The following is a 26,829-nucleotide window of genomic DNA, read 5'->3' as shown; positions in this document are numbered from 1 at the left end:
TTCTTCTGGCAACTGCCTCTGTGTGCACAGACACACTCACCTGTTCAGAGGATTAAAGGATGAAGGTTCTTCCATGTCCACTAGTGTAGCAAGTAAAGGACATCTTTACATAATTTACCTGATACCATCACTCAAGGCTGGCCTTTTGACTTTCAGCTGACATGTAATAGGTAGGTTTAAAGCAAAAAGAAGGACAGTACAGACAACTTGTTTGCTCTGCACAAGCTGAGAGCAGTACAGAGGGAATTTTATTGTCCAAGTGTCAAAGGAAGCAGAAGTATCAACATGAGGGCCATGGGAAGTGCAGTAAAAACTAAATCTAAATAAAAATTCTGTGTTGGCTATGTAAGAACACAGAACCACACTGATTAATTACAAAAAGACACACATGATACTGTTCTTAAAGAGAGAAACTTTCGATTTCTTAGTTCTGAGCTGTACCAGTGATAAAGATGTAAATGGTTTTGGAGCACCCCATCAGTGCTGGAGTAGAATACTGATGTGCATGGAAGTGGACCGCTCTGGTCCCACTAGCACCATCTCAACCCTGACCTGGAGGGAAACTCTGCTCTGCAGAGATTATGGGGGATTCAGTAGCCTTCTGGGCTTAACTGAATTGCTCTTGAGCAGAAAGGGCCACGGCACCACTGAAGGAGAGTGGTTGTGATACAAGTAAACACCTGCTCAGAGACACAAAAATACTAAATTTCCCAAGGAGTTCATCTTGGCTGTAGAGGGGCCATCTCCACCTTTCTCTGGGAGAGCAAACATCAAGCCAGAATAGCACTTGCTTTGTTAAGTAAAATTATAAATGCATAATGCAGGTCTAAATGGTGTCAGCACAACAGTGCAAGGCCACTGGAATGAGTGGTGTTATTTCAGCCAGACTTGCACTCACAATACATCTGGAACACCCCCTGCCTATACCTACTGTTTGATCATCAGGACCACTTGAAATACTTCACTCAGAAGAAGCAAGTAGCTAAAGCAAACACCTGAAGTGATTAGCCAGAGCCACTGGAGCAAGGTCAAGCCAATCTAATCCACTCTTGCCCTTTAGCTAACAGGAGCTTTCTTCTGTTCATTACAGTTTCTTAAACTTGGAAATTTGAAGGACAGTCATGTTCCAGTCTATACAATACCACACGAGTCTGCCTTAGGGGGCAGGCACCTGATTAAGGCTTTCACCTGAAATACTTAAAAGAAAAATCATCCTGTTAATCAGATTTGAAAACAGCAATACATCTACTATGTGAACAGAAACTATGTTTCAACTACAGTTCTGCAGTAATTTATTCTGATGGATGCAAGGAAACTATGTACTGACCCATACCCTGGCCCACAGGTAAAATAGTAACTGAAAAATAGCACTCCACTCCCACCTAAAACACTTGCTAATACATGTCAATTTCTAAAGACTCCTTTAGCGTCTGTCTGTAAAAAAAAAAAAAGTTACTGTGTCACAGAGTGATGGACACCAACCCTGCTCTTTAATACACAAAATTTCTATCAGAGTGATGCTGTAGCACAAAGTTTTGCTCACTAATCAATCATTAAACATTGCAATTGGCCAGTAGTAAGGGACTTGTCTACATAAAAGCATAAAGAGGGGCTCCTTATTTCAAGGTTTGCATTATGTTTAGAATAGTTCACCAGTAACAGGTCAGCATTTGTTGAAGTCTTTCAAAGCTCACCTCAGCTTCACATACAATGCAGACAGTGTCTTATTTATTCCCAGTGTACACAGTTCCTTTCCACAGACTTCACAGGACTTGTACTGCAGAACAGACATCATGTGAGACCTACTACTGAACAGTGAAATTTACATCACAGAGCTATATGAGTGACCCTATTAATATTTAACATTAAAAATTAATAGGATTCTTTGAGATCCATCTTCCTTATTCTGCAGGCACTAAAGGAGTATGACTTCCATTATCATTCCTTCTCTGTAGCTCTAAAGCCTGCAGAAGTGAAAGACTCTCATCACCAGCCTTTTTTCCTTATTCAAGGCAGACAGACCAGAAACCAGACCAAGTAGGTGGGGGAGGAAAGAAGTCAAAGTGCTAAAGTTTGTCTTTCAGTGTACCCTCAGCTTTCTTACAGCATAAAGCTAGATTGCATTAATCCTCTCTGTCATGGAAGGATGTGGTTTTGTTTGTTAGGAAGGAAGAAAAGCTTTGTATTAAATTGATTCATCCTGTTACAAAGATGGGGGGAGCAAGAGCAAGAAATGGAGAACTCTATGGTCCTTTTCCAGTTTCTTGTACCATCTGCTGAACTGGAGATACAGAAACAGTAAGGAGCAGGAATTGTATACAGAGAAACACAGCAGAAGGCTTGAAATGGTAACCCTAGCAAAGTGCACTTGTCTGCTCCTGTGTCCATACTGAGAAGTTAATAAACATTAGATACAAGCAAAGAATTAAGTACTTCCTAACATATATAATTGTGTAACTGGATCTTGAAAGAGGATGTTCTTGTCTAGCTGCAGCTGAGGATTAAGAGACCTTGAACTCTACCTGTCATTCATATCTTAAACATCCATTTCCTTTGCTTTTTCTAAACTAATAGCTTTTTCTAAGCTATTGGCCTCAGTTACATCCTGCAGGAAAGCTCTTAATTATAAAGTTAAACAAAGCATTTTGTTTTAAGCCATTCTGACTTGGTGATCTAACACTACTGAATACCCCTGTTGCCCTGCTCTCAAGAAAGCATCGTTAACTTGCAGCTGACCTCTCATTTGTCTCATCTGTTGTGAAGTCTTCCTCCCACCCCCACATTTCCTCTTTCCATCTAAAAAAGCTCAAGTCTGTCCAGTTATTCAATGTTCTCTGTAGTAAACTATTAATTACTCTCAAGAGCTCTCCAGTTACTCTGAATTAACTAACCAACTGACTAAACAAAGTAATAGTGAAGATGCATTCTAGGCATATTTTGTAATTTTTTTTTTTTAATTCTGAATTTCATCCACTTTAATAAAACCTGTCAGTCAGTTTCCCCTTGCTGACTGCTGCTTGTATTTATCATATGATTCACAGTGGCATCTGAACTTTCAGTCCGCTGCATAGTAAACATTATGTAAAGGCAGTTTGTGGCTTCCAAGTGACCCATATTATTTACAGGTACCTGTGGTGCCTTTACAGCTAACATCATTGTTAGCACCCAGACACTAAATATGTTCATTTACAGCCACACAAAAATGACCAGAGGACATGTTCAAATGGGTGCTTGGCTCACTGCTGCTGTTCACTTCCGTTGCTGCATGTAGCTGGAATAGAAGGGAGTGGACAGGGATTGCACTGCACTGTGGAAACTGGCATCCTCTTCTGGATTAACCTTCTCGGGGCTCAGCAGCAACTTCTGCCACCTTCTAACAGATTTTCCTCCTGGTTGTACAGCACAGCAGAAAAGTATAGACTACAAAGGGAGATTGAAAGGACTGACTACAGTGGTATGGATATGTCTTACATCACAGTTAAGGATGTACAATTAGGAACCTGTAAGGTCCCAGTTAAATCGCTTGTGGGTGGTGCTTTGAGGATTAACTGCTTTAACTAGGCAGAAGAGCTGATTTCTTTGGGGTTAAGAACCCATTCTCTGCCACCAAAATAGCTCTGCTTATTATGAGGCTGTGGCACAGGAATACTGCACCAAAAAAAACAAGAAGAGCTATGCTCCATCGTATTTCTAACACAGAAAGAAAGAAAAGAATAAGCCACCAGGCTAACAAAATTAAATATGTGGTATTTCAGAAAGTTTAGCTCCTTGTCAGTGCTGTGATAAAACAAGACTGTTTCTCTCCAGGATACTCCCACTCCCAAGCTCAGTTTTTGCATCCTCCAGATCCACGCATCCAAATCACTTTAAGACCATGCTGTTCCGACTTCTGGAAATACCACTATTCCCATATCCTAAGCCTCAGACAGAGAGGTCTGATAATACTCCATTTCTGACAAGCATTAACTATACTGCTTAAGCAGTAGTACAACACTCCCCCAAAAGAAGCATAGGAAGTAAAGGCCACAGTGGCAGAAAGGCCCAGCCCAGCCCTTTGGGAATGGTTAGTGTAAGTGGTGCTGTTACATACTGCAGCTATCCAAAAAGCCAGAACACAAGTGCAGCTCTGGCACTGGGGTGGGGAACTGCTTTCAGGAGGCTCCAGGGTGAGCTGTCATGAAAGCAGCTGCAATTTCCTTGAGCAGAGCTTCTCACAAACAGGTGTATGCAACTCTGGCACTAACACTACAGGGAGGAATGAGCAAGAGCCTTGTGGAAAGGTAAAAATGCTTGTAAAACTGTTAACATGATTACATTCTTCTTTAACTTTTTACTCTTAAAACTCATACCTCAGTGACAGAAGTGCCTGCCACAAGCTTTCTGAGTAGCAGCCACTGGAAGTTAATGGAGAGAAGGCTGATGAACAGATAATGTGAAGTTCATTTTCCACCAGCCCCCACCTGTCCCATCTCCATTGCTGGAACAATTGAGCTCTCTATGCCTGTTTTCATGTAGCAGTGGTATAGGCATATCCTGATCCACTCAACTGCCAAAGGACTTGGAGCAACAGTTCACCAGCATTCCACTGTCTATCCCATCAGAGACAATGAAATACTTTGAAATAGGCAGGACTAAACATGTAAGATGTGTTTCTATCTGGATGAGAAAACTTTGTATAGTCAATAAATCAGGCTGAGCAAATTCAGACCTAATCTCACAAGAGCAATGATAAAAAAAAGTGTTCATAATGACAAAACCAGGAGTTTTTGTACAAGATTCAGGGGCCATCCCATTCCAGCATCACTTCTCCCTCAGCCCTGCAAGCCTTGCAGGGGTTGAAGACTTCTGTGCACACAGGGAAGAAGTACTGTTGACAAGATGCTCCATCTACTTGCTGTCAAGGCAAAGATAGCAAGTCCACTGACCCCACTCACGTCATATTCTTCCTGAAGCAAACTCCCACTAGTGTACAGACTTTTTTCTTTTTTTTTTTTCTTTTTTTTTAAAAAACACTTAAGTGAATTAAGATGGTCACCTCTCCCAGAAACAGGCAGGCTAATCCTCTGGGACCCATGGGATCCAGCTCTGGGGGACTGGCCCACTAGTAAGTACCTGGAAAAATCAGCACTCTCTTTTGCTCCCACTCCCCTGTCCCATTTATCAGAATCACTGCAGGTAGATCCAGGTCCCAACTGTGGCCAGCAAGAAGTCCATGGAGCCAGGCACACAAGGCACAGCTCTCTTCATACCCGGATTTGGTACCCATTGAGGTCTGGCATGGCTTTGGAATCGGGAGGCTTCTTCTCACCAGATGGCCTGTGAGCAAAGAAGGTAACAACTCTTCAGAAACTGTTTTCAGTCAGGTGATGCTGCACAGAGATGGCAGCACAGGAAAAGGTACACAGAGCTTCAGACTGATCCTGCACTACTGAGGACAGGACTATTCTGCAGCCTCCAGTAATTCTCACAATGATCTCAACAGAACAGAATGCACATTAGGAAGCAGGACATGCACTCTGGAACCCCAGGTTATTATTAGGAAAACAGTCTTGCTGTCAGCAGAATAATTTTTGGAATCTCTTTGAGGCACAGGTCTGTGAGGCACCAGAGCTCAGACCCACACATAACGTTAAAAGTCAGATACCAACATCACTGTTTGAGCTGCCTCCTCCTCCCTGCCAAAGCAAGCAATCAAAAAAACCCAGCTGTCCTCTCAACTCCATAAACAATGATAAACTCACTATGGTACTGACTAGGGAAGAATGCTACTGCAGGTCAGAGAAATATCCACTGTTCTAAAGAAACCCAGTAGGATACCGGAAGGATCTAAACCCAAACAGCAAGGTGGAGTCTGAGTAAAGCAGATGCTCTAGATAGATTTCCTGCCCAGCAGCCCCACTCACCGTCGGTCCCCACGGCTGTTTCGCCGATGGGGGCTGGCCTGACCTCTTTGTGGGGAGGAGACATCTTTCTTTCTGTCCTTGGTGGGAGATGGTGGTCCAGTTCCTTTCCCAATCTGCCAGAAAAATAAAATTAAGAGCTACATAAGCAGAAAATCAATATGAGTAATAACAAAACCCACAAAAACTAACAACAATGGGGAAAAAACCAAAAAGGCAAGGCAAGTGCATCAGAAATGCAAAAGCCAGAAAAAACAAGTTACAGTGACAGCTACAGCGCCAAGGACTGTATACAATCCAGCCTAATCACAACTACAGCACTGCACAAGCATCCATTAGGGGACCAGCCTGTATAAAGTTGGTGGCATTCAGTAAGAAAGAGGCCCCAGCCTTCAATTCACTTTCCACTCCACACATCTAGGAGCAGAAAGTTTCCTGTCACTTCATTCCCGCAGTACACCAGCAGCCAGGCAAGGCAGTGGATTGTAGCAGTGAGTTACTCCATCCTTGCTGCTTACCTTCAGCCTCATATCACGGGCATGTCTCTCAAGCTCTTTGCGAAAGTCTTCCCGTGTTAGCTTGTCTAGATCCAGGATGGAGTGCTTCCACTCAATCTGCTCCACGCTGTGTGGGTCATGGGACACACAGTGGCCCAGCTTCACCTTTTTCAGAGTGTGCCAGCAGCGGCGATACGCCTCCTCGAAGTCAAAGATGAGTTCGCTCAGTGTGCGGAAGACAGGTGCTTTGTACATCAGTTCCTCACGACGGCTGATGCCCAGTGCCCCATAGCGGCCGCCAAAGTTCACCCCCAGCACGATGTGTCGGAAGTAGTTCCCTGAGAAGTGGGTTTTGAAGCTGATGGGGAAACGGTCCAGTGTGGCCATGTTGTTGGTGAGGTAACTGGCAGCAGCCATTATTCAGGAAATAACTGGTGATAACAGTTTCCGGACAAGACACGTCCTACCTGCTCCAGACCCTCCCAGCCTGCTCAGCAGATTCCCTATTGATTCAGGCATCACATAGACAGGATTTGTTTTCCAGGGCAAGAGCCCAGCTCATTGCAGGCTGCCCTACTTTCATCTGGGTTATGGGGAAAGCAGACTTGGCCTCTTCAAGGAGATAGTCAACAAAGAGAAGTTAATTTTGATGCAGTTCTGTGATGCAGAAGTTGCAATGCTAGCACCTTCAGTGTACTGTATTCCATAGCTCCCAAACTATTAACACTGCAGCATTATTCCTCGGTTTGTTTTAATCTGTTTCACTAGCTACTGTTTCATACACTTTCAGGATAAAAACTCACCAACCTCCACTTTTGAACCATTCACTCACCATCTCTGCCCCTCCTGGTGCATTAAGAACCTACAGCCCAAGTACCACAAACTAAATCTGGAGGATAGCTAGGAAAGATGTGTACTTAAAGATAATACATGTCTAGAACTAATAAAGGTATTGCCTAAGCTAGTAAGTGACATACACTGTAATTAGAAGTTGGATAGGATCTGTAAGTTTAATGCAGAACACATGCAGGCAGTAAGGGAACAATGCTATCCACAAACGATTTTCTCACCTAACTCTAGCTAGTGTTTTTGCTCCTCTTCAGATCTCTTTTGTCTTTTATAATCTTATATGGGTGACCAGAGCAGCACCACCTTTCTTGGTGAAGGAGGAGCAATTCCAAAAGACTAGTTCTGATACTTTAGAGAATTGCTTGGATTTGGATTTCATTGGTGGGGTTTTGTGGGTGAACTGGGGAGGGAAGAAAGAGGAATATGGTACTTGGTGACAATATTATCACCACCCTCAAAGCATCACAAGCAAGAGAGCAGAGGCAAAAACACAAAGATGGACAGACAGGCACAACTCCAAGAGGAAAGGATACATTCCCAGGATCACAGCTTCCAGGCATTTTATTGGCAGGGCCTCTTTGGTCATTTCTTTGGCCAGGTCCATCAGCCTGCAGAGTGGGACAAGGGAAAGATGAGGACAGTTAGAGGGCTTGTACTATGCACTGTGGCCAGTTCAGCTGTTTTGCACTATATTTGTAAGGTAGGTTTCCAGGAGAGAGGGTGGCCCACAGAGGATAGGGAACAGCACAAAGTATCTTCTTTAAGAAGATATCAAATCCAAACCAGGTCTCTGCCACACGCTGTTGCTGCTTCCAAGGAATCCACTTCAGTGGGTTGCAGCAAAACTGCTTACTGGCCAGCTGGGGTTCTCAGGGAGACCATAGCACCAATGCCTCCACAATTAAAACCCTCAAAGGACCAAGGGCCAGCAGTGTTTGATACACAAGGCTCAAAGACAATAAAGCTTTCTTCTCTGGCATTAACCCTAGTCTCTGTTTAGTGAGTACCATGGAGGAGACATTGAACTGATTACAAAACAAGGCAATTACACTCACATAAATCTATCGACTAGACCAATAGTAAGAAGCCAGTCTTGGAAGATTCTCCATATGCTCTTTAAGAGAGTCAATGATATCAGGTGCTTATTACCAGGAACTTCTGGGGCACAGCAGTTCCCAAAATCTGGAGTGAGGAGAATACCCTGTCTCATTCAAAGTATAAGTCACCAAAAACTTAGTGAGCCTAGATTCTGCAAAAGCACTCACAGGAACTATGAAGTCAGACCTGCAAAGATACTTTGGCTTTCACAAAACCTTTGTACAGCAGGACCTGATTTCAGAATCCTCTGAAGTTCATATAGTTACATTCCAATAAGAAGCAGGCAGAATATGCATATTTTTGCAATACATTGTCTTTGGTTTACTGGATTTACTGATTCATGAGAAAAAAAAACAAAACTACTCTCTTTCTTGAGAAAGACCAGACACAGCTCTGCCCAGCTATGCCCCAGGCAACAGACAATGAAGTTACCCAAAGCAGGATGCAGCTGCAGTACTGAAAGGCCTGAGTACCATTAGAACTTGGGCAGGGGATGGAGAAAAAGCAGTGTGTACAGCAGGGCTCCAACAACAAAGAAAGAGTTAAATGCTGTAGAGGCTGCCAGCACTTACCCAGTCAGAGGTCTGCTCTTCTTAATCTCAAAGAATTGTGTCCCAGTGTGATTGTACCTGGAAGGAAGAAGTTAAGGGCTTGGTAGCTTGGAATGTAGAGTTTGAAGAAAACTTGTCTGAAAGATGTTCATGAAAGACACTACTATTCTCACAGCAAAGTCATGATCCCACATATGTAGCAGCAACACAAGACAATCTCTACCTCCCTTTCCTGCATTTCTCCCACTTACACGTCCTCCTTATTTCCACTGTATTTCCTTGTCAATTCTTCTCTTCCTCATACCCACACATGGGTTTCCACTCCAATTCCCAAAGGCTTATGCTGACAGCACATGGTCTGCTCAGCTTTCCAGTCACCAGGACAGAACAGTGATAAATCTCTTCCCGCTCCAAACTGCACATAATATATGCAGCAATGAATTCATGCTACCTTATTCTAAGATTGACTGGGATCCAATCCAGAGCACAACCACCCTGGATGGGTGAAAGATGCCAAAAGGCCAGCCATCTTACCTTGAATTAGGGCTGAAGCCAGAGCTAGATCTGTATCTCATCAGTGAGATTAGACTTTGTTTGCATGGCATATACCTGCTCTCCAGCACAACAGAACACAGAACATTCCCAGAACACAGCCACACAGGTAGCTCTGCATATAAAGGGGCAGCATACCACAGATGCACAAAAGCAGGGGTGGCTGAGTGTTGTTTTGACAAAGAGGGATTGAGTAGGATGACCTGAGAAGGTTTGCCCATCACCATAACTCTCCCACACCTTAACAATGAGGTGATGCAATTTGTAGTACACCTGGCACTTGGCTGTCAGGATCTCAGATATGTGTGTTTTTAATGAAATATCACTGTAAAGCCACTGACCTAGAAGAGTGGGTAGTAGGGAAAGGCCTTTGACCACATGCTCATTTGTTACATGCAGTGAACGGAACCAGAAGATAACATGGGCAAAAAAAGAAAAGAAACAGAGCAGCAAAACAAAACATTATCCCAAATCCAGCTTCCTGTTTTCAAGGAACAAGTTTCAGTTCTCCTCCAGCTACAACAGGAGAAGCTTTTCTGTTTGTCACAGCAAAAGCAAGTCCTCTTGCTCTTTCTTCCTGTGTTATCACACCAGTAAGGTAACAGCAAAGGATACTGAAGCTCCCTGATGTAGTGCTGTACAGCTTCCAGGCGCTCAGGGATGGGGGTGGACGGCTGGAACACAGGCACACTTGGTATGGGAATCTGAAATGAGGAGCAGAACATAAATCACTACTTCCAAACCTCTCCAGCTTCTTGCTGAACTCAGTGGCACATAGCTATAGGGAGCATGCTCCTCTGAAACCAGACCCTTTTTGCTGCCCAAAGTGACCACACCAGAAACATTCCTCTATTTCCACAATGGAAATTGGGAAGGGATTCAGAATGAGGCATCACCACCGAGCTGCAAGAGAAACTATGTGAGAAGGTCCTGCATTTATGCAATGTTACATTGAACAAAATAGAATTAACTGACAAGGCAAGATACAAGACAGGAAAGTGATCATCTGTGGGAGTGTGACCTCATTTGAGTATTGAAACTGAAAGGCAGAAAACTAAAAGAAAGAGGTAAAAATGGACAATGACAATATCACCAGAGGGTGGAACAGTCCTGCAAGTAAGGGTAGAAAGGTCCTTAACTGCTACCTGGCATTTCAGATGAGTTGGCACTGACTAGGACACAGGCTTGACAGCGTGACTCCCTGCCCTGCAGTGTCTGGTGTTTTGAATTATAGAGAATGACTTCTGGATGTTCACCTTTCAGACTGCTGTCCCATTCTGAGGCCTCAGCCTTATGGGTCCAGTCAGATTTTCCTCACCATTTTCACCATTTGTTCTGGAGGGGATAACCTTAGTCTTGTCAGCAGCTGAGAAAATGTGTCTAAGGAAAGAGAAGGGACCTGTCCACAGGACAAATAAAAAGGAGAAGACACAAGTCTGGGATGACTGATAGACTTGGAGAAACAGCACAATCTTTTCTCTCTGAAGATAGCTCATGCCTTATATGCACCTTGCTAATATCACACTGCATTTTTTCTCAGCTGTTCGACTTTTAATATTTCAGTTCCTCCTCAGACTTCCCCCAGAGCTGGCCTATCCATAGATCTGAAGGAGTGAGTCAGAGCCAGTTCTTCCTTTGAGCCTTCCACTCTGCTGTGCACAATTGCCTCTGCTGGACATGGTTTCATAGCCAGTGGTATTGCTTAGTGCACCCTTCACATGTATTTCTGTGGCCATCCATTTCCATATACCTCCTTCTTCTCTCCTGTGTTGGTACAAGTGACTGGTGAACGAGTCAGGCATCTGGAGCAGCTGAAAGCTGAGCCAGCAAGCATGGGTAATTTTCAGCCAGATCAGTTCCCTATCCTGGCTTGCCACACGGTTGCACTCTGCTTGTGCTCTCCCACAACCTTGAGGCAGGCTGGCACTGCATCTCGCATCACACAGAGGCACCGGCTGCCTCACTTGCAGGGGGCAGCACGGGCCTGGTGGGAGGAGATGTGAAACTGGGTTTGTTCAGCTGCAGCAGGAGCAGGGAAGGCTCCAGAGAGTGGCACAGAAATAGAGCCATCTCTGGTAGTGCATGAGCTGAGTCAGTTTGGATTCTGTGAGCTGACACACTGAGTCATAGGAAATAATTTCCAGGCAGAAACAACGAAAGAGGTAAAAATCAGGGCAGGCTGACTATTTAATTTTGTTTTTTTTCTTCAGCATGGAGAATTTAATGCTTTTCAATGGAGACAGACAGATTAAGTGCATGTTGACAGCAGAGAATAATGATTCTGGGTAGTTCCTCCTCCCATTACTAGTACCTCCAATCTCCTTTTCCTCAAAGGACTGTGCAACAGTGAGACAGCATAATGGCAATCAGTTCAGCAGGGAACTAGTTAATGTGGAAGAGCCTCCTGCACCTCAAGTAATTAAACTGATGAAAGTACACTGTGCTCTCTCTCAGATCTGGGCCTGCAGCCCAGACTGGGCTACAGTTTCTTTTTGCATCAGGTCTATAGCATTTTAATAGGACAACAGAAGCAGAAGTAGAGGAATAAGGTCTCCACGCCTCGATTCCACACTGACAGGACAAGAGATCCTTATACTTTTTTCTTCCCCAGCATCATCCAAGGCATATCTCCAAAAAGCTAAAAATATTAGTTAGTTTTCTTAGTCTTTCAGAAATCAGAGAAGAATTTATTTATAACAGAAAATATAGGAAATCAGATCTATTTTAACTTCTCTTTAGCTAGTATGAAAGCTGAAGAGAGCCCAGATTTCCCAAATAATATAACCTCTGCCAGGCTTAGCAGACCAAATGAACACACCCTTGATCCCTCATCACTTGTGGGGAGTAGCTCCATCACCCCACTGCTAGATTCATGCACCCTGGCAGGCTGTCTATATGCATGGGATTGCAATTCTGCTTTTAGAAAGGGGATCCTGAGAACAACCAAGATTTTCATATACAAGTGGGCCATGCTGTATGTGAGGAAAGGCAGATGGGAGCGAGGCACAGGCAAAGCTCCACCCTTATCGGTATTACAGAGGTGCTCTTCTGGCCGGCCTAGTTTAGCAACAGTTTCTTTTATGGTACTTCTGTGTATCCAAGCTCCTCCCTACTCTTCCTTCTGCAAGTAACACAGGAGCAGTATCAGCCTTGGTTGAGAGCCTGACTGAAAAGAATAGATTATTTTTCCTGGCTCTCTCGTTCTGAATCCATTAGATGCAACGCTTCCTTGTCTTTGCCCTCATAACCATCTCATATAAAATCCATTATTTCTTTATGAGCCAAGCGCATATCACTTCATACTTCCAGCTCAGACCCATTTGATCGTTCCAGCAGCTTGAAGCAAGGCAATACCCAACCCTGTTGCTAGAAAGAACACAACCTACAGGAGAGTGGCACTCTTAAGCCTGCTCACTTCATGCCCACTCACCCCAAGTCTACTGGAAGGAAATAGAGGCTAGAGGAGCTCTCTGAGCTCTCAGACTCTAGTGAGAGACACAACCTCTGAAGCTGATCTGTAAACGTGTCTAGTCACAGTGTCCTCCAGTCATAATTTTATAGTATTTTAGTTTATTTACAGCTTTTTTGAGAGCTATTTCCCCCAACACCCAATGCTGGCTACGATCCATGGCCAAAATTTTGGAGTAGGTAAGTCACTTTCCCATTCCCAACACCTCAAAAAGACTATTTACCCTCCAGTGCACGGAGAGAACCTGGCTTTGCAAAGGAGCTAGCCTTGCAGAGTACACTTACTGCCCTTATTCTCCTCTGTTGCATGAGCCTTTCAAAGAAACTTGATGGCACAGAGACAAGTAGCAATAAGCAGCCCTCAAAGAAAAAAACACATCCCTACAGGGGAGAAGGAGCTAAGGAAACAGCTCATCCATCCTGAATTCCTGGTTTCCTGAATTCCAGTATCTTCCCAGCCATATGCCGAGTGAGCTTGGGAATGGCATCTCAGATGGCAGAGTGCTGAATACAGTTTACAGATCTATTTCCCAGGACTGCTAGCAGATGCAAAAAACCCCTCAACAACCGAAACCCAACAACCTCCAAAACCAAACAGTCCAATTTCGCCTCTTATTGCAAGACCTCAGACACTTGTGTCCCCTAACTGTAACCCTCTTGGATGAAGACTCTAAAGTGAGAACAGTGGAACTTCTTCACATAGGACCAAAACAAGGGACTGAACACTGTATTTCCCCATCCGTCATTCACTGGAGTCTTGTTTGTCAGCTTCTTCCTTCCATTTCCCTCATCTTTTTTTACCAAATCAGTCATTATGGTTAGGAAATTAGGTAGTGTGTGTTCTGCCTGATCTGAAACATTTTCAGCCTTCACCTAGGCTCAGGACAAAGAGGAAAGGAAGGAAATCTGAAAAGGAAGGAAAAGTCTAATGGAGTTAGAATGGGGACTGTAATCAGGACTCAGGATTTGTTCCAGCTGCTGCCACGGATTCCTCTGACTCTTTACTGCACAAAGGATGTTGCATCACATGCTTCTCCAGAAATCCTCATAAAAAGCAGTATGGATTGTCTGTGTAGTATATAATAGCATGTTCTTCCATACTTCAAATTACCTTCCCAAGGAGATAAGTTCTTGCTAAAAAAGCCTGAGATGAAAAAGCTTCATCTTTTTGTATCTGAATTTCCCATATTAGAGTGATGGGAGAGTATTCCCATCCTGCTAGTGGAGTGACACACCAAATGTTTACACTGTCTTTTGTTCACAGTATGCCAATAAAAGGGAGAGATTTTTCTCCAGCTGAGATGCAACACAGATAGCAACAATCACAAGAATTCACATTGAAATGTTTCAGTATGGTACAATGCTCAGTGAAATGGTCAGTGGTTCCTCTTTTCATGGAGTTCTCTGCAGCAAGACCAGGAATGAGCTTGGAAATCACACCTGACCTACACCAGCAATAAGCTCTGCAAGCATTTGCTGACTCCTCTTAAAACACTTGGCATAAAAAGTCTTTTTTGACAGACATAGTTCTGTTCCAGAATGCCTTTTGGTGTGGGACATTGTACCCAAATCAAATTTCTCCAGGTTCAAAGTCTCACCTCCACCTGTCTCAATCCCCCATCTCAAGTATTTGGGCTTTTCTAAATTTAACTCTCATCTTTTTATCATTTATGCAATCCTTCTATTTAGCCACTGCCCATACTCCACCCTTCGCCCTCCAGGCTGCTCACATTAGCTACCTGAAGTCCGTTTTCCAGCAAGGCCGCAGAAGAAGAGGGTGCTGCTGGTGCACCAGACAGGGCAGAGCCTCGCAGATGCCCTCTCGCACTCCGAGTTAGAGTGTGGCTGTGCTTCCAGCAAGAGCACTCCCGGGGCCCGTTTTTCCGAGGGATCGCTCCCGAGCCGAGGAGACCGGCCTCCCAATGGGACAGGCGGGCGCCTCCTCCCAGCGGGATGCCGCCGTTCCCCCTTCCCTTCGTCCGCCCTGTGGTGGACGGTCCGCTCCGGGCGCTTCCGCTGGGACCCCGCGCAGCTCCAGCCCCGGGGCGGGCTGGGAGGGTCTCACCTTGGGCAGGTCGGCGGCGCCCCGGATCCTCTGTGCCACCCGGTCCCCCTCGGGATGGATCCTGCCCACATGCCGCCACATCCGCTCCCAGGTGGGCTCATCCACGGGCAGCCCGCCGCGGTTGACGAAGAAGGGGACGCCGCCGTCGCGAAGATCCTCCTCGCCCTCCTCCTCCTGCTGCTCCTCATCCCGCGGTGCCGCCGCCTCGCCGGACGGGGGCTGCCTGGCCGCCGCGGCCCCGTCGCCCCCCGGTATCGGCATCGCCGCGCCCGCGCTCAGCGCCTGTCGCCCGCCGCCGGGCCGCAGGGGGCCGCGCCCCGCATGGCCGGCGCTCCGGGCACGGGGCGTCCCCGCCCCCGCCTCGTCCCCGGAGATATCAGAGCGGAGGGCTCGCCGCGAGAAGGGGAGAAAAAGCCGGGCGGGGCGGTGCTGGGTGCCGCATCAGGCCGCCGCCGCGGCGGGGGAGGCGCCGGCGGCCCGAGCGCCCGCGGCAGTGACGGCGGGCACCGCGCGGGGCGGGCCTGCCGCGGGGCGCCCCCGCCGCACCGCCTCCCGGGCTGCATGCGGGGGAACAAAGCCCCGCGCGGGGCGGGGCGGGGCCGGGCACCGCTCCCCTCCGCCCCGCCCCGCCCCGGGCTCGGTGCGCGCCCACCGCCGTGCCGGAGCCGCGCTGCCGCTGGCAGGGCGCGGCCGGGCGAGCGGCGGTGGCGCTGCCCGCGGGTGATAAGACAGATCAGGGCGATACGGGAGGCGGCTGCGGCCGGGCGATAAGGGGCGGGGCAGGAGGGCGGGAGCGGGCTCGGGGGCTGGGGCGGGCGGCGGAGCGGCTGCCGAAGGGTCGCCGTGAGGGGCAGCAGCGGCGGCGCTGCCCGCGGGGTCTGCGCTGGGGCTGCGGGGTGTGAGGGCAGGGCCGGGCTCAGGGCGGCCCCGCAGGCGATGAAGCAGTGCCGGGAGCCAGGGGCAGGTGTCCGTGTTGACATAGCTTTGAGGAACGGAAGAGCTGGGATGAGCTTTCCAGGTAGGAAGCAGTGGGGGGTGGAGAGCGTATTCGGATGCTCCTGTAGCACGAAGCAGTGGTGAAGGATGGGTTGTTGTGGAACCCTGCCGCTTGTCTAGGGGTATGCTACATATGAGCCAGTCCCCCTCAAGGGAGGGGCCCACCAGGGCTCTTCTGCCTGGGAAGAAGCAAAATACACCGTACCTGAGGTCTGGAGATGCACCACAAGTGGAAGACCGAGTGTTTTGCTCTGCTTCATCGTCTGGTTTTGCTTCAGCTCTCTTGTGAGAGAAGTGTGAACTCTCATGGGAGGTTCTCTGCACGCTGCAGGAGATCTGTGAGCCTATGAGCCTATTCTCCAGTGTGTACCTGCTGCAATGGTTGTGTCCTCATCTATACGAGCCAGGCTCTGTCTCGCCCTAGACAGGACTACAGGCTGTGTTTTCTCACCACCCTGTGGTGTATAATCCATGTTGAAAGCTCTAACATAAAAACATTCTGTAATTTAAGCACCGAGTACAAGAAATGTGTACAGATTACTGGGTCAGCTGCTGAGGAACCCTCTGAAAGGCATCTCAAAATACTTGCATTTAGCACTCCAAACAAAAGGCCGCGGTTCAGCATCAGTGTTGGGAAATTCATGCCGGTTGCCATGGAATTTGATGTACCCTGAGAACCGGCTATAGCATTTACGGAGCTGGGTAGAGGATTTCAGAGAGAAATTCCACTTCTTCTGTAGTGCTGCGTAGGCTGTTGCTCACATGAGATAATTTCTGAAGGCAAAATATTTGAACCCAGTTTTTTGTTGAAATCAACATTGCCCAAAATGCTGAAAGGTTGATTTTTTTTATTTTGAGAAAATTAAGCTAAATGTGTTTCCCTGCTTCTGCCTTCCAAACAAATCACCAGCATCACTTCATACAGCCTACATTAACTTCTGTAATATTTAAACACATAAATCACTGAATAAAGATTTTTTTTTGAATGGAGACCTTTAGCATTGCAGATGTATCTTCTCTGTAAGGTCTTTATTTTTTTTATTGCCTTTGCGTTTTACTTTTGAGCAATTGATGGTTCTTGAAATTGACTCCTTATATCCTTATATCTAAAGAGACAGCAAAGCCTGTGACAGGAATCACTGTACAGCCCCTGAATGGACACATTTTGCAAGAACAGTTCATAACCTCCCATGTCCTCAGTCCCTTGTGCCCCAGTGGTCCTCAGTCCCTCTAGAGACACGGGGCTGGGAATGTGCTAGTCATGCAATAGCACCAGCCTCTTGGGGGACATCATTGGCATTTTGCTTCAGGGGCAGGTATATTTCTAGTAACAGCACTGCAGAAAGGACAGGGTGCAAAGACTTTAAATGCTTCTTTTAGAGCTGTATTGCCTCCCCTGGCTGAAATTAGGCACAGCTGTCTACAGAGGCAAGGATGCTTAGTTTGATTCTGAGCTCCAGCACTAATTCAGGGCTGGTAAATCATATTACCTTCTGTACCTCAGCTTTTCTACCTGTTAGAGGGAAACTCTCATAACCCTGACTTGCTAAAGTCAGGGTTACAAAAGCCAGAGATTTTGTAAAGATTATTTGGCATTTTTGGCACCTTAATAACTATTCTTTCCTAAAAGTAAAAATAGTCGTAGTAGAAGTGAAATACAATTCTTGTATGTTTCATGTCTTAAAATATATTCTCACATCTCAGCTGGAGGAAATGTAGCTGATAAGTATCTCAAAATCAAAGCAGATCTCAAAATGAGCTTATCAAGGGATTTTTGTTTCAGTTTGTATTGGATAATTATTAGGCAGCATCCCTCCCTTCTGACCATCACTCAAATAATTGGTCTGTAGCAGGGGATCTGTATTTTAAGGTAGTACCTTGGCACTTAGCTTTGCATAGCTGAAAAAGGATAGAGCAGAGCCATGCCAAGTGAGCCAGTCCCTGCAATGGGAACTGGACACAACTGAGGTGACAGCAGAGGACAGAGACTTCACTTCCCCTTCTGCACAGCTTGTGCTGCCGTGCCATGGGGTGCTGCTGTCTGCAGTGCAGAGTGTGTAATGCACATTAAACACTGCCTTTCATTTCTGGCAGCACACTGGCTAGGACGATGAGGGATCAGAAAGCATGCAATTTCTGCTTAATAACAACATAAATTGTTCATTTACCTGTGCTCTGTAGAGGAAGACTGTGCCAATGCTCTGTGTGTATCTCATCTGAGAATGGTTTAAATGGGTGAAACTTTGTTAAGACAGTAAAGTTTTGCTGTTAGTGAAAAAATAAATAACATTGATAAAGGATTGCAATAAAGGCATGAATTATTGGAATATATAAGTTATTTTTAAGATATAAAACATTTGATAAAAGTATGCAAGTGGTATACAGACCACTTGAGAAATATATTCTTTCCTCTGTTTTTCTGTGAGGTGAGAGTTTTATCTCTATTAGAGAGGATCTGAAATTAGTTTCTGCGAACATGGAACGCATAGATAGTGAATGACAGTGTTCCCTTTGTTTTGTAATGTCTTCTAGATTTTTATAAATACCTATTTCTTATTACTCCTGACAATCATTTGTTCTTATGGTGTTACTTTGTGGTTTTTTTTTTTTTTTGGTCTTCACATACAGTCTTTGTGATCTTGCATAAGACCAATTAAAACTTAGCAAGGATTTCTTCTTAATGGCAATTTTAGGCCAGTGTTTAGTTACATTTTCTTAGTGTGAACTGGAACTTCACAATGATCTTAAGGGTTTTTTCCCAAACTATATGATTCTATGTAATTCTGAATGTTGCTTAGAGCACGAGTAGGGGTTGTCCTGTCTTTATCCAATCTGGCCTAACTCTTTGTGATCTACAGTTCTCTGTGGCACTAACTTCTTTTTTCTGTAACTGTTTCAGACTGGATTCCCCTTTCTGTGTTCCTGAAAGAGCTCTGTGAAAAACCTCATGTGGCAAATCAGCATATTTCTGAATTTGTTTCCCAGAGTACTTAGCATTGAGACTATTTCCTTCGCCTTCCTCCCCTTCCTTTCCCTTCCTTTTTTTTTAACTTTTCAGATAAAGATAGAGGGTTGAAACTCATTGTTTACATGTTGTTTATTTGTGTGTTTTCTTCCCGTGTTTAGTTTTCTCCAACTCGCAGTACTCCCTTTTGCCTATTCACACTAATGTCTTTACGAGCAGTGCTGAGATCACTGTGCTGCTGAGCTGTTTGCATGTGCTGCAGTAAACCTTTGCCCTGAGCAGGAATACTACCTTTGCCCCTAAATTTATTCTTGTTTTGGCTCCAATCAGGACTACCTATGCAGATAACAGCACATGAAATGTTTCATCTGTCTGGGAGATCAACTGGCACAGCAGTGCCAGAATAGCCCTGTTTTGTTGGTAGCTAAGAATGACTTCAACAGAGACTGATATAGTGACTCCACACATTTTTCTCTTCAGGTGCAGTCATTCTGATTTCTTTTCATGCGTAGATCACACCTAAGAGAGAGGAGACTTAGATCCAATCAAGCTTTAAAATAAATATTTATGAGGTTTCTGTATTTGTCATAGAATCATAGAATGGTTTGGATTGGAAGGGACCTTAAAGATCATTTGGTTCAACTCCTCTGCCATGGACAGGGATGCCTTCCACTAGATCAGGTTGTTCAGAGACCCATCCAGCCTGGTCTTGAGCATTTCCAGGGATGGGGCCTCCATCTCTGGGCAGTCTGTTTCAGTGTCTCACCACTCTCACAGTAAAGATTTTTTCCCTAATATCTAATCTAAACCTACCCCTTATCAGTTTGAAACCATTCCCCTTATTCTGTTACTACATGAACTGTAAAAAGTCTTCTCCAGATCTCTCGTAGTCACCCCAGCTTTGAGTATGGAAAGTGGGTTTACAAGAAAGACCACAGACTGATATGATTTCACATCAAACTTCACTGAAAGGAATATGGCTATAAATATAACAGGTATAAAGCACTGTACTTAGCTGGGAAGGAAAAGGGCTTTTTTTCTGAAGGGACTGTGGAACACAAATTGCAAAAAATTGTACCTGTTTTGAAGTCCATTAACTTCTCCAGTGAGCTTTTGAATAAAGGTGGAATTTTTAATAAAATTCTTAATTTCCTTTCTGTCTATCTGATATTATTTTCTAGACTTGGAGGGGAAACAGGCTCCTATCCCATAAAACATTTTTCCTGTTCTATACTGGTACAGAACAGACACTTCTGAAATATTTACCTGGAAACAGAATAATGAATACACCAACAGACAGGATATTTTTTTATTTTTGAAAGAACTGCTTTCAAATCCCAACAATTCTTTGTGTGAAATAGAAATCTAAATGTAGTGTTCCTCACCTCCAAACAAGTGTGCTGAGTTTGGTCTAGCATGTGATCCTTTCTTATAGAGGTTACAGTGAACGTTCAGTTGTACATGCAAAAGACACCACTCCTATACGCCAGGTCAGGAACTTACGTGGAGCCTTAGGTTTAATTCCCCGTGCCAAGTCTCATGCAGGCAGTTTGAACTTCTGTCTGTCTTGTCGTTAACGGTGCAGATTGTCAGTATGTTCTGGAATTGGTGCTGATATTTTTTATCATTTTCCAAATCAAATTGATCCTGATCACTTTTCACAGTTTGGTCCTTAGTGTCTCCAGTTCTAACCTTAGAATTTAGTAGTAATAGGTTAAAAAAAAACATTTTCCCCTGATGCCTAAGATAAAATTATTGCAGGAAAGTAACCTTCAAGTGCTGTATGGGTTTTAGAGTTCTGCATGCATTCCCTCCTCTCTGGTACTAAGTTCTGTCTGCACTTCCCTAGTTTTCTTGCTTGTATGCTTACAGCATCTCTGCAAAACATGGAAGGGCTACTCTTCTCACTCTTCAAATGGAGAAAAGAGATGAAGAACCAGCAAGTGCTTTTACTGTTGGTGAAGAGACACCTGTGTAGGCTGTGTGATCACTGATCTCATGAGCCAGGCAACCACCTCCATGCAATGATGCCTTAATGTACCAGTAGTGACTGGTTTGTACAGGTTCAGCAGTGCTGTGCTGTGTGTATTTCCTGGCTTGGGCATCTGCAGCTCACAGCACTCTGCATTGTTCTCTGCATTGTTCTCTGCTGTAAACATGTCCTGCATGGCTTGTCCACGATCCTGCAGGAAGACAGGGGCAGACCAGGGGCATAATGTGAGTGTTCTCCTAAGCAGCAAGCTAACCTTCTTTATTTTGGTTTCTAGGCTACATAAATTGTAAGTGAATGAAAATTCTGTGCATGTGGAAAGACTTCAATATTTTTTTGAAAGTAGGTTAATTCCTATAGTGTGGTAGGTTTGGGGGACTGGAGAGGACTGATTACAAAAGGATTAGCTGTGCTAAAGAAAGAGTTTATTTTCACTGTTGGAAAAGCTTTATTTATGTTAGAGTAGAAATTCATAGATCAGTAGAACTATACTGATCTGCTCTGTTATGTTATAAACTGAAAAGAATATAGGAATTTGTTAATATTCTAATACATTGAGGAATGTATTAGAGTAATATGAATAAAAAATTTTCATTTAAAAGGGTCTATCACTACTAACAAATGACACATTGTTTTTGTCAGTGTTAATCCCCTGGTACTTGATTTCCTCTCCTTTCCTTTCCCTGTTACTGTTTCACAGTCTTCTCATATGTTCCCTGGTTTGCTGAAACCTGCTAATCTAGTAATTACACTTTCACATTCAGTTTTGCATTACAATTTTTTAGGCATCATATGGAATGTTCTTGATGCCACACAGGGACATCTGTTTATACAGGGGAGAGAATTTATCATTGCAGGTTTTGCAGGTAAGGCTGGGGTTTCATGAAAGTTAAGGTACAGTACAAAGAGCTGAATTCATTTTTTAAACTGGTTGTAAACAAAAAAGGTACCTTTTCCAAGGGAATATCTTAAAAGGTATGTGGAGAGAGATGGCAGGTAGTTGGCTTCATTGGGATGGGGTGCCCAACTGAAATGCATCTATGTAATTGCATTCAGTATGGGGAATAAACAAGAGGAACTAGAGATATGTAGGTGCCTGTGGCGTTGTAATCTTGTTGGCATCATAGAGATGTGATATATACCTATATATAGTGACTTTGTCCCTCTGGTCTGCTCTGGTGAAATGGTGAGACCCCAGGAGTGCTGCATCCAGCTCTGGGGTCCCAACATAAGAAGGGCCATGAAGGTGATCAGAGGGCTGTAACACCTCTCCTATGAAAGCAGGCAGAGGGAGTTGGGGCTATTTAGCCTGGGAAAAGGAAGGCTCTGGGGAGAACTTCTAGCAGCCTTCTGGTACCTAAAGACTATAAGGAAGCTTGAAGAGGGACTTTTGACATGGGCATGTAGTTACAGGACAAGGAGGAATGGCTTCAAACTGAAAGAAGAAGGTAGGTTTAGATATTAGGAAGAAATTCTTTATTATGAAAATAGTGAGGCACTGGAGCAGAGCACTTGTGGCTGCCCCATTCACAGGAGTGTTCAAGGAAGGCCAGGTTGGAAGGAGCTCTGAGCAGCCTGTTCTAGTGGAACGTGTCCCTGCCCATGGCAGGAGACTGGAACTGGATGATCTCTAATGTCCCTTCCAGCTCAAAACATTTTAAGGTTCCATGATTAGCAGTATACTGCAGGGATCAAGGCTCATACTTTGGGAATATAGTCGGCTTTGCAGAGGCTTAAGATGTGATTCTTTCCACCCAAGTTGTTCACTTTGATGCTATTTGAATTGGAAATAAATGGAACAGTTAATAAGTCTGTGCCTGTAACTATGGAGTTGATCTTTTTATCCTCTCCAGCTGAAAGTAATGCTGAATTTGTCTCAGCTTCAAAACACCTTGACCTGTGCGTATTTGAAAGCTACTTCAGGCTCACAAAGGAGCTGTGTTTGAGAAAACTTCGTGCCCTATGTGACATGTTCTGTATTTCTCCGTAGTGATTATTTAGCTTTTTTTTTGGATGTTTTATTTCCCTCGGGAGTAATTTACCGTGGTGGTGGGCATGAGACAGAAATGGGTTGAGTGACATCTAGTGGTTAGCAGTGAAAATGTGTAGGATCGAGTGTTTTCCCTGCAGGACAATGAAAAGTAAAGCAATTCCTAAAAATAGAACGGGATTAACTTAGAATCTATAAAACCTGAAATTTAGACAACATTTCCAATAAATGCAGCTTCTACTGTCTGCCTCTGTTAGCTACAACTTTCCCGAATGATGTCTGATGCCAAGGAAAGACTTTGATGTCTGGTGCCAGGGCCCGGTTACTTTCAACCCATTCTAGTGTCTTCTCATGTCTCTCTCCCATTTCATTACTTGTTTGGTTTTAGGAATATTTTTACTTGACTTTCCTTTTCTACGGCCAGAATTACTTTAGGATCATACAGTTTTCTGATTATTGAATTTATTTTAGGCCATTGGAGAGAGTCGATCTCATTAATAGTACAGTTGTGAGAAACTGATCTTGGTAAAGATCTACTGTTTTGTACTGCTGAGAACCTAATTGTCCCAGCTTTAGAAGAGTTGACACTGTCCACTGTTCACTTCCACTGGGAAGGATTCTAGTTCAGCTCTCTGCTATCTCAGACAACCTTGTCAAATCAATTCTGTCTAAGGGTAGAGTGGATTATACCTGTATGATGCCTGGTGGAGGAAACAGATGGCTTTAATAAATTATTTCCTCTTGTAATTTCCAATTATTTCTTTTCTAGGCAAGTGGACCAGTGTAACTCTTGCTATCAAATAAATACTTATGAACAAATTCCAGCTGGCCAGTTGCCATTGAAATGGGAGCTAGATAAAATATCTATCACTGCAGGGCAGTGCTTGTCTCCTTGTGTTATACAATACTATGCTTTCTGGTTATATTTGGAATGCTGAGAAATGAGCTAGTGTATGGTCATATTTTTTTTAGATTTCAATGGTGAAAATGTTGTGCCTTCCTACTTGCCTTGCAGGCTTCAGAGAAAATGGAAACAGATTTTTCCTCAAACTTGAGAAAGGAGTGGGCTTCACTAAAATTTTATCCATCTTTCTTATGGCTTTCTGGAAAGTCACAAGCATATTCAGAAATCCACCCACCCATCTTTAGTATGAAGCTGGGCAAGTTGTTTAGTCATGTTTAGACTAGTGCCCACTGCATATGTTATGGAAAATTCTGGGAAAAGAGGTAGCATTTAATATATAAGAGGAGCAGTAGCTATTGTCAATCTATCTGGTGTCACGACTCTGACTGGGCCTTGCATACATCCAGATAACTCTGGCCAGCTCAATTTCCTCTCAGTATTTCAGGGGTGTAGAAATGAAGAGAGGAAGAAAAAAGGACGTGGCACATGTGCTGTGTGTGTTAGTAACATATCCGTCACAGCTGTGGGATCTGAAAGGAAAAGGAAGGAAGCAGGTGAAATCTGTTGTGCTCAGAGGAAGCCAGCATGTGTTTGAGTGCTAGCAAATGACAGATTTTTTCTTTAAAAGTCTCTGCTCTCATATTGTGAGAGTGGGATGGGCATGCCATTATTAGATACCACCTTTATGAAGCTGTAAATTGAGCTTACTTGTTTGGTTGGAAGTTTAGGTGAGAAATTCATACTGCAACGGGACAAAGCCTAGTGCCATCACTGAGTTCCTCTGGAGCAGGGAGTATTATGAACAGGAGCTGCATGTAAGGAAAAACAGCAAGGAAATTTTTGCAAAACTTCAGTAGTTATAGCTACCAGGATATAACAAAACCAATTCTGAGTTTAGCTTCAATGCTCTTTGGGGCAGAAGCAGTTCTTCAATATGTATGCCTATTGCATTATAACTTCTGCACAGGTTTTTAAAGTACATGTGGTCAGACAGGGGAAGCCACACCAGATGCGTCTCCTGCAGTGAGTCTGGGTTCTTAGGCCTAAAGTGGCAATGACTTTCTCCAGTCATGGCTTTATGCATAAAAATGTAAGAAATACCTTATTTTGTCAAACCTAAGGCCCACCTGGACAGGTATCTTTGCCTTGGACAGCAGGCAATACTACATAGACCTAGGACATGATCCTGGCCATTCATTTGTGCATTCCCCTCATTCTTCCTCAGCATCCGCATCCACAGTCACTGGATTAAAACCTCTGGCAGGTACACCAGTGGCCATTACCTTACTTGGTTTGGAATGGCTGTCCATAAAAAAACGTATCTTTTTGTAGCCTGCTTTTTATATTGTTGGTCTCCTAGTCCCACATCACCAAAATTTCACTACAGTTGTGTTTGCAAAATAATTTTTTTGCTTGTTTGTTTGAAACCTATCTTGCATGCAGTTTGAATGAGTGCCCATACTTGTAGTATTACAAAGTTTGGTGACTAACATTCTGCTCTCACTTTCTCAACTACCTTCATGATTCTGCAGTTCTCAGCTGTATCCCCCTCAGTCTGCATGTCTTCAATTAAGGAGAGAAATCTCTCCTCATAATGCAGCTGCTCCATCCCCTAAATTCCTGCTGTACAATTTATGTGCTCGCATGAAACACGAGTGCTTAAATGCGGATACAATTCAGTCTCTTGGTAGACATTTCTCAGCTGTCTGTCACAAGGCAGAGCTGGCTGCCCAGTTAAAACAGCCAGAGTGATCACAGCATAGCTCTTTTTTGAGCACCTTCTATCTGACCTTTTTTTAAGCTGTAGCAAGCAAATTCCAAGAACACTTGTGGGATGAATGGCAGCAGCTTTCTCTCTTTGTAGGTGGAGACTGGCCAATTCACAGCCATCCCTACGGATGTTCAGCTTTTTCTTGGCCTAAAACCAACTGTTACAGAGGGCTGGATCCTCACTAGTTGCTTGTAGAGTTTCTGGTCATTTGGGTTACAGTGCTGGGTAGACACCCATTTGTACTTTCTGTTGTGATTCCTGCTGGTCTCTGTGCTACACAAGTGAAGTAACTTCTACTTCTTGGTGGTTAGTACCCTTGCTGTATGTGACGGGATACCCACGGTGAGCGTGTAGTCAGCTGCAGGGCAGATACAGGTAGAAGCCAAACTTGGAGGCACTTGCAGGGATTTTATCCAGGACACTGATGGCCTCTATCCTGAGAAGTGGACCTTTGGAGGAAGTTGGTGGTGTCAGTTCACTGGTCCTTGGAAAGGGTGAAAGTTACCTTCCAGTGGTGTGGTTATGATAAAACTGGTTCTTACATGTTATAATTCTTGACTCCTGGTAGTTTATTGTATATTAAGATGCCTTGGTTTATTGAAAATAACTAACATTTTTTTAATAAATCAATTTTAATAAATCAATGAGTTATTTCTTTCACTGATGACTGAGTTGCTCTTCTTGGGAACCCATGCTGAGGAAAGATCCATTTCTCAGTCTTAGACCCTGTAACTGATTTGATTGAATAGCAAAGGGAAGGCTGAAATGTTAAATTTTTATTATATTAGTAGGAATCAAAGGGTGCAGAAGAAAAGATAGCCAAGACTAACAATTGGTCTAACTATGACTAGTCTGGTAGGCAGAAGACTGCAAATAGTAATTTGCTGTATTTTTTATTTTTTAGAAAGGTAAAGATTTAAAGAATGGAATGAGAGCAAGTACTGCTGTTAGATATTAATACAAATCACTGAATGTGTCCACCTGCTCTCATCTTATTGCTGGTTTTGCCGTATTCATGTGTGAACAGTGTGAGCTACAATGTCTTGCATTGCAGTGACCCTAATTGTGTAAGGCATGGGACACATCTTCTCTGTGAGGTTCTGTAAACACAATGCTGTGAAACCTGCAGCACATTTTCTAAATGCATTCTGAATTGGAATGTCTTCCTGTTTCTTAATAGGAATAATGCACCCCAGATTAATCTCCCATGTCTCTTGCTGCTACATTCTCCCT

General features: G+C 44.2%; 1 protein-coding gene and 1 long non-coding RNA gene across 3 annotated transcripts in view; one reads left to right on the top strand and one right to left on the bottom strand.

Annotated features, from left to right (window-relative positions):
- Positions 1-207: 207 nt before the first annotated feature.
- Positions 208-15,319, bottom strand: VASH1 (vasohibin 1). Of its 2 annotated transcripts, XM_021542809.4 has the most exons (7): positions 14,981-15,319; positions 10,063-10,151; positions 8,917-8,973; positions 7,780-7,854; positions 6,419-6,800; positions 5,904-6,016; positions 208-5,316 (listed from the first exon to the last, which is right to left on the bottom strand). In XM_021542809.4, the coding sequence occupies exons 1-7, from the start codon at positions 15,239-15,241 to the stop codon at positions 5,244-5,246; spliced, it is 1,050 nt and encodes a 349-aa protein (XP_021398484.3). In that variant the 5' UTR covers positions 15,242-15,319; the 3' UTR covers positions 208-5,243. The 2 variants fall into 2 exon arrangements, with proteins under 2 accessions (XP_021398484.3, XP_021398485.3); XM_021542810.4 differs by lacking the exons at positions 10,063-10,151; positions 14,981-15,319 and adding an exon at positions 9,430-9,782.
- A 415-nt stretch (positions 15,320-15,734) lies between these two features.
- The window catches only part of LOC146767371 (uncharacterized), a 36,621-nt gene continuing 25,526 nt past the window's right edge, over positions 15,735-26,829 (top strand). Inside the window, exon 1 of the long non-coding RNA XR_014956064.1 lies at positions 15,735-22,920. This is a non-coding gene — a long non-coding RNA (uncharacterized LOC146767371). The remainder of the gene's footprint in view (positions 22,921-26,829) is intronic.

Source organism: Lonchura striata, chromosome 5, assembly GCF_050655825.1.
Source record: "Lonchura striata isolate lonStrDom1 chromosome 5, ASM5065582v1, whole genome shotgun sequence".
Classification (NCBI taxonomy): domain Eukaryota; kingdom Metazoa; phylum Chordata; class Aves; order Passeriformes; family Estrildidae; genus Lonchura; species Lonchura striata.
This window is presented reverse-complemented; position numbering and strand designations above follow the sequence as displayed.